Source organism: Crotalus tigris, unplaced genomic scaffold, assembly GCF_016545835.1.
Source record: "Crotalus tigris isolate CLP2741 ecotype Arizona unplaced genomic scaffold, ASM1654583v1 scf7180000024391.5723578, whole genome shotgun sequence".
Taxonomy (NCBI): Eukaryota; Metazoa; Chordata; class Lepidosauria; order Squamata; family Viperidae; genus Crotalus; species Crotalus tigris.
Genome location: NW_024100561.1, coordinates 4168909 through 4182578, shown reverse-complemented (window position 1 = coordinate 4182578; position 13670 = coordinate 4168909). Strand labels below are relative to the sequence as shown.

The 13670-nt window shown below is 36.8% G+C and overlaps 1 protein-coding gene across 1 annotated transcript in view; it reads right to left on the bottom strand.

Moving 5' to 3' along the window:
* Positions 1–13670, bottom strand: part of ADAMTS16 (ADAM metallopeptidase with thrombospondin type 1 motif 16) — an 88969-nt gene that overhangs the window by 52538 nt on the left and 22761 nt on the right. The window contains exons 7-11 of the mRNA XM_039329259.1: positions 8495–8654; positions 7805–7910; positions 6646–6783; positions 5451–5604; positions 3874–3969 (exon numbers count right to left, since the gene is read on the bottom strand). Of these exons, the coding sequence (XP_039185193.1) occupies positions 3874–3969; positions 5451–5604; positions 6646–6783; positions 7805–7910; positions 8495–8654 (654 nt within the window). The remainder of the gene's footprint in view (positions 1–3873; positions 3970–5450; positions 5605–6645; positions 6784–7804; positions 7911–8494; positions 8655–13670) is intronic.

Genomic DNA, 13670 nt, shown 5'->3' with positions numbered 1-13670 from the left:
AAACCAAATGCACAAGTACAGCATAGGTGGCACCATGCTCAATAGTAGTAACTGTGAGAGGGACCTCGGAGTCCTAGTAGACAATCACCTAAATATGAGCCAGCAGTGTGCTGCAGCTGCCAAAAATGCCAACACAGTGCTAGGCTGCATTAACAGAGGGATAGAATCAAGATCACGTGAAGTATTAATACCACTCTTCAATGCCTTGGTAAGGCCACACTTGGAATACTGCATCCAGTTTTGGTCACCACGATGTAAAAAAGATGTTGAGACTCTAGAAAGAGTACAGAGAAGAGCAACAAAGATGATTAGGGGACTGGAGGCTAAAACATATAAGGAACGGTTGCTAGAATTGGTATGTCTAGTTTAACGAAGAGAAGGACAAGGGGGGACATGATAGCAGTATTCCAATATCTCAGGGCTGCCATAAAGAAGAGGGAATTAAGCTATTTTCCAAAGCACCTGAAGGCAGGACAAGAAGCAACGGGTGGAAACTAATCAAGGAGAGAAGCAACCTAGAACTAAGAGAAACTTCCTGACAGTGAGAACAATTAACCAGTGGAACAGCCTGCCTCCAGAAGCAGTAAATGCTCCAACACTGGAAGTTTTTAAGAAGAGACTGGACAGCCATTTGTCCAAAATGGTGTAGGGTTTCTTGCCTGAGCAGGGGGTTGGACTAGATGACCTCCAAGGTCCCTTCCAACTTTACTACTATTATTATTATGTTACACTAGAAATTAATGGTTTATTTGCTGAGAGTGAGTTTCATCTTACCGGTTGAAGCTGGCTATCAAGCACTTAGGTCTGAAACAGCTCTATATCTCAAATTCTATCCCATAAGCTTCACAATATAAATGTGAGATTTTTCCATGCATTAGACAAAGTGGATAACATCAATACACACATCAGCTAAACCAGGAAGATCTTTTTAATCTTACTGTATATGCTTAGGCATCAGATAATATATACGTATGAGATAAGTTAACAACAGAAGGAGTTGGGGGTGGACCATGATTCTATTTTATTCATTTTGCAGGAAAAGACATGTTTCATTCACAAAAATAAGTCATTTAATATATTCTGTTTTTTTTAACCATTGTTGGGAATATTTCTGACCCTGGATAGAGATAATAAATCATGCAGAAAAGCAGGATTTTGCATGTGTATCAGATTGAATTTGAATCTGATGCACACCTGAATGGGTGCTGTTGGTTATGCTCAGTGTTTGTTTTGTTGTATATTCAAAAGGACGCTTCTAAAAAGAATATAGAGTATTTGAGTATGCATTTAGATCGACATAACAGCCCGCTTCCATATTAGATTCCTGGCTTTTCCCCCACTTGGACCAGGGGACTGTGTTTAAAATCTTATATTTCAAAGAGACTATTTACAGTCATCTTGTCAGATTTTATGTTATTGTTCTAGATTCTATCCCCTTATATTTATGAGAATGATTTATGGCAAGTGACATGTTAAAAATAGTAAATGTGCACATAGTAAAGAAAGCAAAGAGATCGTGCATGCTATCTGATTTATAAATGAAGTCGTTTGTTTGAGATTAATTGTTCCTGTCTGTTATTCTTGGACAAACACACACACTCACACACAGCACATCTCTTGGGACTGTCAGTCAGGATTACACCCCATTTAACCTAAAAGTACACACTGGCTTTGATGTGAAAGTTTAAACTGAGTCTGTCTGCATTCAACTTGACATGTTCCTTGTTTATGATATATCCTTGAAATCTTGTCTGGAGTCAAATGACCCTATAGTTTGGTTTGGAAAACCAGCCTGATATGATATTTCTTCTTCTAAGAACTGAAGTTAAAAATAATCGTAATGACAACGATTGTCTGCTTTGAGATAGGCAACCTGTCACTCTCTCTATGACAGTGGTTCTCAACCTGTGGGTCGGGACCCATTTGGGGTCGAACGACCATTTCACGGGGGTCGCCAAACAAGGCTGTCCGCCATTTTTCCCCCCTTTTCTTTGGCCACGCCCCTGGCACCCGGTGATGTATAAGTGGTTGGGGGTCACCACAACATGGGGAACAGTATTATGGGGTCGCGGCATTAGAAAGGTTGAGAACCACTGCTCTATGATAATGAACTACATCTTGCATCACCGCTGCTCATTGACTATACTATATGTAGATGATGGATACTGGAGTCCAGCAACTTCTGAAGGGTAAAAAATCTCCTATCCCACTGTTTGTAACAATGTTTACGCCTCACAAATTTAATTTTTTTTAATCTGTGTATTCTGAGAGTCAGTGTTTGCAGCTTGTTGCAGTTATACAGCATGATTCTGTCTGTTATTATTTAATTCACACAAATAATATTTTTGCAAATGGTTTTGTAACGCCATGATGGAAAGAAATTTTAAATTTTTTGTTCTCTGCTGTAATCTTGATACAGAACAGCTCTCCACATCTGCTACTTGTATTAGAATGAAAACCTCCACACATGTAAACAGAAGCTTCTTCTGGAATAAATTGCAAGTTTAAGACTCCCCCAACCCTCTGCCAGCTCCCCTTGTTTATCTGGGTCCAATCGGGGTTAAACTACTTACATCTGATATTTGATGCTGAATTATTGAGAATTCCTGGGAGAATGCTACTAAATTTAACTAAGATTAGAAGAAGCCATTTGAGATGGACACAAAGAAAAAAGATAGACAGACAGGTAGGCAGGAAGGAAGGAAAAGCTGAGAGATAGGATTGCAGAGAGGTTTCTGTCCTAAAGCAAGAGAAGGAGGATATGGAATTTGTGGGATATGGGATTCTTTGGAAAAGAAGGAGAACAGAGGTGCAAAATTAGATGGAGATAAGTTAGGAAAAGATAGAGTGAATTAATAGCTAAATAACTTCAGAGAGATCTGTAATGGTGCCAAAAAACCATGGCAAATAACATGTAGAGAAAAGGGTATATAAGGGGGAAGAAGTTGGGGGATTGAGTGCTAACACTGAACGGATTAAAGAGAGGGGAAGAATTGTTAAATGAAAAGAAAGAAACATGGCTTTTCACTGATATTATTGTGACATAGCCCTCTTGAACAAGCAATGTATAAAAAAGAATCTTCAGAGCCACTGATGGATTGGGCAGAATATAAGATGCTTAAATAAAAACCCAAACAGATGCTTATCATTTGATTATTCCAGACTTCTTCTCATGCAGTTTTTCTTTGAGAAACTATTCTTTGTTCCACAAAGCCTGGAATTAATCAGTGATAAGATATTCATAGAAGTGTTCTTTCACCAAAACTGACCGGAAGCCAACTAGAGCTTATGGAGTTAAGAGGATATTTAAACTTTCTTTCGATGTGACTTCCAAGATCACATGAGGATACTCAGGACCATAACCTGATCCCAAGGGTGCAGTTATTCTAATAAAATGACTTCCCATACAACTTAGTGACCTAGTCTATCCTTTGGGGAAGACCAAACATTCTATCAGCTGTAGGAAAGCCTAACCAGCATCTCACATTTTTAATAGTGGCATTACTGAGGAAAGAAGATTTCAATATTTAATAATCCATGAATTATGAATACGCAGGTCTGGTTCTTCAATACATCAAATAATTAAAAGAATACTCATTACGCATAGGATAATATGAAAAGCTCTAAGTAAGGATAGGAATAAACATATATCTAAATTCAAATGATTCAGGTGTACTAAAAGTGATTAACAGATATTAAATGCCTTTATATCTTAGCAGACATGGCCAAAAAAATATTCAATTGAATTCAGTTCAATTAAAATAGTGATGCAGGGTATTTTATTTCCCATTTCAACTCACTTTCATCATAACTTCCACTTCATAGCTTCCACCATTTATTTATATAAATAACATCTATCAAATATTTTCTTACCATATCGTAACCACAGATTGTACCTTCTGCAGCTGGCATAAATTTGGTTTCGCATTTTCTACCAACTCGATGGCACCACAATGCTTTACAAATATCCTGGTGGAGTAAAAGAGTAGATGGAAAAATAGCAATAACAGAAATACTGCATTAAGAATAGTTAGACCAAAAATGGCTTATAGAAGGAAAGCAAAGTCATGCTCTTAGTAGGTACATACCATACAATGTCTACATACAGAATTGTTTTTTTCTTGTCTATCTTAAAACAGGACAAGAACTACATGGAGGGGCAACAGTGGCAATGACAGAACTTCTCCGTGTATAACATCCATGGAATTTTAATTCCCTGGACAAGAAATGTTACTGAAACACAGATGGTCTTTGACTTACAACAGTGCATTAACTGACTGTTTGAAGTTACAGTGGCACTCAAAAAAGTGACTTATGACTGTTTTTCTCACAACCATTGCAGCATCCCAGGGTCACATGATCAAAATTCAGATGCTTGGCAACTGATTCATATTTATGATGGCTGCAGTGTCCCAGGGTCACATGATAATCTTTTATGACCTTCTGACAAGCAAAGTCAATGGGGAAGCCAGAGTCACTTAATAACCGTATTACTAACTTAACAACTGCGGTGATTCACTTAACAATGATGGCAAGGAAGGTTGTAAAATGGGGAAAAACTCACTTAACAACTGCGTCACCTAGCTACAGAAATGTTGGGCTCAGTTGTGCTTGTAAGTTGAGGACTACATGTAAACGAGTTTTCTATCCAAATATTGTATATAGGATCAATACAAATGTTTCAGATCAAACCAAGAGATTCTTTCTGGATTTCTATTCCACAGAGCTATTAGGAAAGGGATTTCCCCAGGGATGTCAGTCCAACTTTGGATTGCTCTTTCCCAGGACAGTGCTTATTTCAAGGCCTTTTCCAGCACAAATGAATACTTCGGAAAATCTCAGACTGTTAGCTAGTTTTTATTTTCTCTGTCATTATTGCACTATTTTAAGCTGATCTAAAAACTAGTTTGAATGGGGAAGTCATATGAAATCTGATAGTATGTATTTATATATGCAAATAAATATATAAATAAAAAGTTATTTAAATCAAAATCAGTTTATTAATTTCTAATCTGGGTGGAATAATAGTTCATGATAATTAGGAGAGTCACTATTTTCAAACTAATGTATCTCACACTTTCCTGTAGGAATAAAATGAGGAAGAAGATCTAATAATACACATACATTATTCTGAGCCCCTAGATCTGGGGTATGTGTGTCAAACTCGCAACGTCACATGGGCGTGGTTTCGCCAGGACACATCTGGCCCATGGGCTGGCAGTTTGACACCCTTGCCCTAGGTTAAATAATTTGCTAAATTTAATCTAGAATAAGACTACATTATAGATAGATAGATAGATAGATAGATAGATAGATAGATAGATAGATAGATAGATAGATAGACAGAGATAGAGATAGAGATAGAGACAGAGACAGACAGATAGATAGATAGATAGATAGATAGATAGATAGATATAGAGATAGATAGATAGATAGGTAGATAGTTATACCTTTTTAAAGTCCATCATGCATAGCTTAGCTTTTTCTCCAAACTGCCATTTGCATTGAATAGTTGCATCATAAAGTTCCCCTGGAAGTTTCTCTGGATACTTGTATTCCTGCACAGGCTTAGGTTGATCAGCAAGACATAAGGACTGAGGAGAGCTAAAGAGATCCAAACAAGACATCTTTGGTTATATCACATTCAGATTTAACAGTGACTCTTGTAATAGCTAGTCATTTCTGAAAGAGGACAGTTTTAGATCACAAACTGCACAGAAATTCAGTATAACATGATATCAGCCTTCCAAGATAGACCGGTCCAGGAAACCAATGACATATAGGTAGTACTACTTTATTCTAAAACTATAATAAGAGTATCTTGTAAGTCTTAGTGTGCTTTCTCCTTTAACCCTTTATCTTGTGAAAACTAGGGAGGGGCTTTTCTGAGATATTTACTCATGTTACCTTCTTGGTTCAGGCTCACACCCCTTTTATCTAATCATTGCCTTTCTCCTGTCCTTCAAGAACATTTCCTCTGCCTTCTACATGTGTCCATTAAATGGAAGGAAGCAGGAATAGAAGGAAGGCAAGTTTGGGATGAGGCATATGTAGAATATGTATGTTTTTCTGATAAATGACTCAGATCAATGATGGAATTTTCCAAATAGGAGAAAGAGAAACTAGACTTCGATTTAGACTTCTTAGTTGTTTTGCAATTATTATAAAACTCGCACTTATAGCTGCCATCAACACCGAGCTAAAAATATATTTATTTATACATAATAAATATGAATCTTTTCCATCTGCAGGGACTAAAGTCCCATGTTGGGTGGCTGAGGACATTTATACTTGTAGTTCAACTCGTGTGGAGAATTCCCAGGAAAGATTGGAGGCATGCAGTCTCCTCCCTCATATGTTCCTTGAATGCATTAACCAAATTCCTGCAATATGTTCTTTGCTCCCAGAAAATAAACTGAGGAAATGTAATCCATCAATCCATTCTATATGGACCATATAGAATCATACTAAATTTATCACCTTGTGTAATCTAAAACGCTGAATCTGAAACTCACCAGATCTCACTGCATGTATATCGGTACCTACAGCTTTCTATAATGAAACTTTCCCATTTTAAGGGACAAAAGCAACTTTCTCAGACCTTATGCTTTTTCCTCACTGAAATCAGTCACTTGGCACATGTACCTTAGAAATGTGTAGAGATATTGACGACTACAAGCTGACCAGGAGAAGACTCCATTGTGTCCTGCTAATGTGGGTGACATAATATTACCTTCAGACTTTTTGCAAATATTTCCTTCTCCATCATGGACCATGCCAAAGCTGTAAGAGGCAAAATGTTAATTTTACAAATACCTTTACAAATACTGTCTCATAATGCCAGAATTTAAATTGAGCAGAAGAGGAATATTAACTATTGTTTTCAGTATTGCGCATAATCTTAATCTGGATATACAGTTCTTTTGAAACACAATGATTTTTCAATACATTTCTAGGGGCCCTTTAAACATTCTATCTAAATAATTTTATTCAGCATAAAACTAGAGCTTAGACTACATAGTTTCATATATGTTTATCAATTTTTGTGTTTTTACAGGCTATAAATAATTTTAGGAAGGAAAGAATTTAGGCAGACAAACATATTGATTTATTTGCACCTACACAACTGTAACCTGCATTAAGTGGGCTGGCTTAATTTGTTTAATAATATGCATTGGATCCTAAAACCTGATATCCAATGGTGTATTTAATGAGGGTTAACTGCTGGTGATCGCAAAATACATTAAGTCATAGACAGACGAGATTATGGCTTAAAACACTTTCTATACACTACCACAGATACAATGGCACAGGAACTGTGCATACAACTACAAGTTGTCATACTTTTTTGCTTTGTTCTGCAATAAAGCTGTGGTTGTAAGAGACAGAGATTTTACATATTGATAAAGTATAACAATTGAATGAATTATATTTTTTAAAAAAATCAGTAAAATTTTTAAGATATGTTACTGAGGTGTTTATAACAGATATCACTTGCAAATTATAGCCATGAGCCAGAATCTATAGTTTAAATAGGATTTTTAATATTTTAGTTATAGCCACTGCAGCCACCGTAAAGGATAACTCTAAGAAGGTAGAACGTGGGGCAGATCAATAGCCTCAGTATTTTTTCCTTTTATACTTAAAGATCAAACTGTGATTAAAATGTAAGCAATAATCCTAGTTATTGGAAATCATAGCATGGTTAGATATCTAAAAGAATCATCTCTTGGTCATCTTTTGGCAGGAAAGAATTTAAGATTAAAACTCTTTCATTTTTCCAAAAACAGGTTGACAAACTTACTTATGTCCAGATTCATGAGCAACAGTAAAAGCAAGTCCAAGTCCAGTATCTTCATTAATAGTACAGCTGCGGTATTTGCTGCACATGCCACTTATGGGTGCAAATCCTGGAGAGTTTAAGTGAAAAAAGATTAAACAGCATGCCTTAGGAAAAGAATTGGGATTAGACAATTAAGGTGGAAAGAGACTCCTCCCTTTTTTAATCACAAAAAGTGATAAAATTTAATGTAGCCATTGGGTTTGATTCATCTATTTATTTCCTGCAATCCCTGGAAGCTTCAACTGAGATGTATTACAAGTCCCAATGATGCATTACAAACCGGATTTGTCTTTGAGTAGAAAGATGCTGGAGCAGATTATTCTCATTTATTAATAAGATTTGTGTCTTTTCCTATCAGATATTGCTACTCCAAGTAGCATCACAAGGAGAACATGGAAAAATCTCTATGTACTTGACATTATTTAGCCTCTGTTTGGAACTGCAATCACTGGATTGTTATCTTTGTACAAAGGTAGAAAAATATTTTAAATAATGGGAATACTGCTTTTCTCATCATCTAAGCATCAGGACTTAGATGATGTTTAAATTCTGCAGATTGTAGGTATTTAGGATCTGCATTTGAAGATATTAGTCTTGCCAAAGGCTCCTTGGTGCACTTGTGGTCCAATGCAAGCAAAAAAAGAGACTTACCTAAAGTATCACAAGGCTCATTTTTCCAGGAACAGATGTCAAAGCCAGTCAGTAAAATTGCATGGTCGTGGCGGCTGCCATCCTTTCCCATCAGCCCAGACTGCCACTGACAAAAGCTACTCAGGGTATGGTCAGCATGGTGATTAATCACAAGGCCTGGCTGCAGACAAGTCAAACAAAAGAGCACCTCTGCTCAGTTTTTTTTTTTTAAATTGGAAAGTAAAAATGAGCAGGGATTTTTTTTTTTTTTTTTTAAAATACAGTTTGCAACTGAATAAAAACAGACCAGCACTTTGGGGCAAGATTTGAGAAACAACAGAACACCAATATTTTTCTTCTACAAAAACAGCTTAGACAAAATAAATTGATCTCCCACGCTTTGGTCTACTTTGCAAAATCAACTTGACATTTTTAGGAACTTCAAAGACCTATTGTTAATGTAAACTCATTAGAAAGGGTTGTATTGCCTAATGCAACTCACCAGCCAAGGCCAGGCAATCCATCAGAGCCTTCATACAGGAGTTCTTTCTAGGACTGGAAAACCAATATATTTATCAAGCACTTAGTAAAGTACCAGACTTGCCTAGCAAAAGTATTTGCCTTGGATGCACCCAGATTGGTAGGCCTGGTTTGCATCCTGCCAAGTGATCAATAAACAATGAGCATTGATTACTATTGCCCAAACTCTCTTCAGCTGATTCACTAACTCTCTGTTGTGGCTTATCCAGTGGGCTGATATGGCATCTTGGAACATAGAATATTGTATTTGTTGTTTTCTCTTTCAGATATTGCAAGTTAGTGTTTCCCAGTAGAACCAGAGAAACAAGAGTATAGAGTAATATTTTTAAATCACAGTCACTGGCTTCACCAAATAATGTAATGCTAATAAGGAGAGGAAAAGGAAAGGAGTCCTCTGCTAGTCATTGCTGACTATAGGGGCCGGCACTCGTCTCCTTTTCAAGGCCATTGGGCCAGTGCTGTCCAAAGACAGTTCTGAAGTCATGTGGCCAGCATGACATGAAGTGCTGTTTCCTCTCCGTCAAAGTTGTACCTATTTATCTACTCACATTTGCATCCTTTCAAATTGCTAGGTGGGCAGGAGCTAGGCGAAAATGGGCTCTCACCCCTTTGTACAACTCTCGGGTCTCAAACCTGGGCTGTCGGCTTTCCAGTCGACAAGCCCAGCATCTTAACCACTGAACCATTGCATCACCCAGTACTAATAAAGATTGTGAAAAATATGATTACAAGAGATAATAAATATGGAATTCTAGAATCTTTATTATTTTTACAAGATTAGTGGCAAATCTTCACTTTCCTCAATAAAAAAAAAACCTGTTCCACCATTTTCAGATATTTTCCAGAAACTTCCTGCAGAAAACATTTTGACTTTCCAAAGTCATAATTTCATCCTTGGAACTACCAGACCCCAACAGATTCAAATGCACAGTGAGGTTTGCGATATGTACAGTTTACCTGGATTGCAATGGGCTATTTGTTTTCTTCTTGGAAATCTAAATAATACATTTTTGATCAATAAGGAATTTCTAGCATTCACCTATAATTTTCATAGTAGTGGAGAAGGGACCATGCTCCCAAAAACGGAATATCACAGTATTCTGTATATGGCTAGATGGCAAAGAAATGTTGAGATTAGGACTGTCAGGTGCTAATTCCTCTATGCTTGCTTGTACTCATGATTCGGGTTTGTGAAATAGCTCTCAAAAACAATGTTAAGAAATCAGGTACCTCCATTTGTTTAGGATATCACCCTTCACAGCTGATGCTGACTATGGTAAATTAAAGCTATTCAGGTTTTATTCCAAAAACTCTGGAAGAAAAACCTACTGGGTTTAAGATTACTCTTCTCTTCTCTCTTTGCTGCTGTTCTTTATACCTAAATACCTGAAATATCTGTGATTAGAAGAGGAGTGTTGAATGCAGAGAGGATATATGAAGCCATTTCCATCTTCTTCTTTAATACTGAAGAAAGAAGACTGGCTATGTGGAGAAGAGGTGAAGTGAACTTCATTTTATCTAGGAATTTTGTTCAAATATCTTGGGAAGCCTTATTGCATAAATATGGTTAATGTCTGTATTTATGAATAAGTTATAAGAAAGAAAAGATTTTATGAAGCGTTAATTAACTTTAAAGGCTAGAATTCCAATAAGACAGATTGACATGTCTGGACACTTTATTGATATTTTTGTACCTATTCAAGCCCTTGGTACTTATGAAATAAGCCTTTTGAGAAACATGATAATATATCTCTGTATCAGCCACTAAGAGCTCTTAAAAGTTGGCCACATCTATTGCTGGATCTTTTCCACCATATCAGCATAATGTAATTTATACAGCAAAATAAGTTGTTTCCCAAATGTGTCAACTACCAAAGCATCAAGTCCAAAATGTATGGTTTCTGAACATTAGATTAAAGTATAGAAACTGAATCATAAATTAATCCAGAAGACACACCTCACTTTAGCAAAGAATGTCAAATAAATCTTTAATGTCTTTATAGGGAGGGAGATAGACAAATCTCTGAAGAGATTATCATCTATAGTCTGTCCAATGCTATTTCTTTCTCTTAGAATAACATGTAAAGAGAAAAATTAGGGAAAAACAATGAGAAAGATCCGCCCAAAGGCATTTTCCGATGTACAATTCTAATTAATTAATTAATTCAAAGCTGAACTGTAAAATTTGGTTGGTTTTAAACTGTAAGTTTTTTCCCATTTGCTAGTTAATTTTTAGCTCCTTTTGCTTTGTTTATATGATCAGTAGTGCACAAATATGGTTATGGATAGTCTTAAAAGCAACAGAATAGCAAGCAAAAGATTTAGAGAAGTAGCACTTCCAAGCCAGAGATATAAAGGAAAATTATGTCACAGGTGTAAGATCAAAAGATTATTCTTCCTACTTTTTCAGGTTGGACATGGTCCAAGCATGAAAATCTAAACATTCAGTGTAATTAAGCTGTCACGTTAGGAACCTGATCGCTCAGCACATAAAATGAAGCATTACATTGCTAGTAGAGTTTTCTACTACACAGGAGTTTGGAATCAATTCAAAAGAAAAAAAAAGGAAGGAGAGAAATAAATGATGGGAAAATAGACTTTAATATACCATCAACACAGTTGTAACCGCTGGAATGATGATAATCTTGAGTTTTTCTTTCATGGCTTAACAAGGAAAGGGTGATCCCTCAAACTAACACTAACACTTAAAGTATTTTATTGGATGCTCCAGAAATGTGCTCAGTATAAGAATGTTCAGTCAATGGAAGAAGATAAAATGTTCTGGCTTTTCTTTTACCATAAAACATGTCTCCTGGTGGGGCTGTGCATATATAGCCCTTCAATTGCAATTGAATAGTAACCATGAACTTATTCTTTCCTCATTAATATGCAGATTTTTCCTTCATGTTTGTATCTGGCCGTAGTGTTATAATAAATTTGAAATTCCTTCATGCTTGTGATGCTACCATGGTTAATCATGATTCATGACAACTATGAAACATGGTTAACAATTCTGGTTCAAACCAGTCCAGAAGTGGCAATCTCTCATAACCGAGAATGAGAGAGGCCAAAATAGTCCTTGAAATGAGGAGGAACTCTGAGTGAACTGAGCTAGAAGTCTTGAATCATGTAAAGTTTCTGCCAGAGAAGCCTATCAGTCTGACTGGTTCTCTGTGTGGATACCACTTCCGGAAGTCCATTCTGGGCCTAGGCCACAAAAAATTAGCTGCCGAAGTGGTGTGAACTGGCTGAATCCCACCACTGAGTCTGAGCCACTCTGTCAACCAATTCTGAATCATAACATGATTCTATCACCTCTACAATATTCCAACGTAAATGTGCATTTTTTTTGTCTTCTCAGAGAAACAGTCTTACCTGGTGAAATGTGCATTCCCTTTCCCCCAATTGTCTCTCCCTTTGGAACTTGACCCCTGCCCTGATGTTCTGTTTCCCTCTAGCTATGCTGAATTTCAGTTGCAGCTTTTGACACTGGATACCTTGCTTGACTGTTATTGCTTACACAAATTAACTCTTCTTTTTGCTAAGGGCTGCCCTATTCACCTCTGGCCTCACTGGACTGAAATCTAGTTCTCTCTGAACTTTGGCTACATAGAATCTGACCTGGGTTAACCCCTGAGAGAATGGCTCTTCATACAAGACACAAAGCCCTACTGAGGTTTGTCTGTTCCTGGCTTTACTGGATGTGAAATATCACACGTTGTAGTTTAGCTAGAGGTGTGAATCAGTCCCTAATTATTTGTTGACCTGTGGTTAAAAAGATTCTGGCTAAACACTTCTGTGAAGCAGCCAGTGTGTGATGCTGTGGTCTGGCCCAGATCCTTTGAACATTGTTAAGCAATTTTGCTTCTAAATCTAAACTTCTACGAGAGAAGAGCCAAGCAGCTTAATTTAATCTGTCATAATGGGACTCCTTTACCCTGAAAGCACTTAAAATTTAGTTTTCTGTAGCCCTGACAAGCATAGTGCTCCAGGATCCTGGCCTCTTCCTTTCCAACTGTCCATTGCTCAGAGGAATGATCTAGTGTAGCCAAGGAGATAGGAGCTATGTCTATACCATACTTGAAACCCTGCCTTCGATTTGAAAAGATTACATTTGGCCTCAACTGGGACAGTGGATGAAGCATTAAGCTTGCAGCTTCCCCGAGAATGAGGATCAAGTTTCAATACCAAGTATTCAGGATAAAAAAGAAGGCAAGTTCTTATGATGGGAATGAGTAATTTGAAACATACAAATTAATTATACAACATAATTGGGGTGTTAAAAGGTAGATGACATGTAGGCAAAACAAAAATGTATGGATGAAATAGAATGGGAGGGAGGGTCATGGTTACACCTGTGGAATAAATAAATGATTTATTTATGATTTTCTCCACCTAAGCACTTAAAAATACATATATATTGGCTGTCCTGCCCATTGATAGCTTATTTACTTATACATATAAATATGCACACACCCACACATCCACTGTATAGAAGTGTTCTCATCACATTGTATCTGCATACAAAACTAACAAGCTCAATCCTGAACATTCTTTTTCATATGTTTATTCTCTTTAAATTTACATTTGCATAAAGATAAATACAACATTGTATAAATACTACAATGATAAATGATAATTTCTCTGAAGCTGCCTT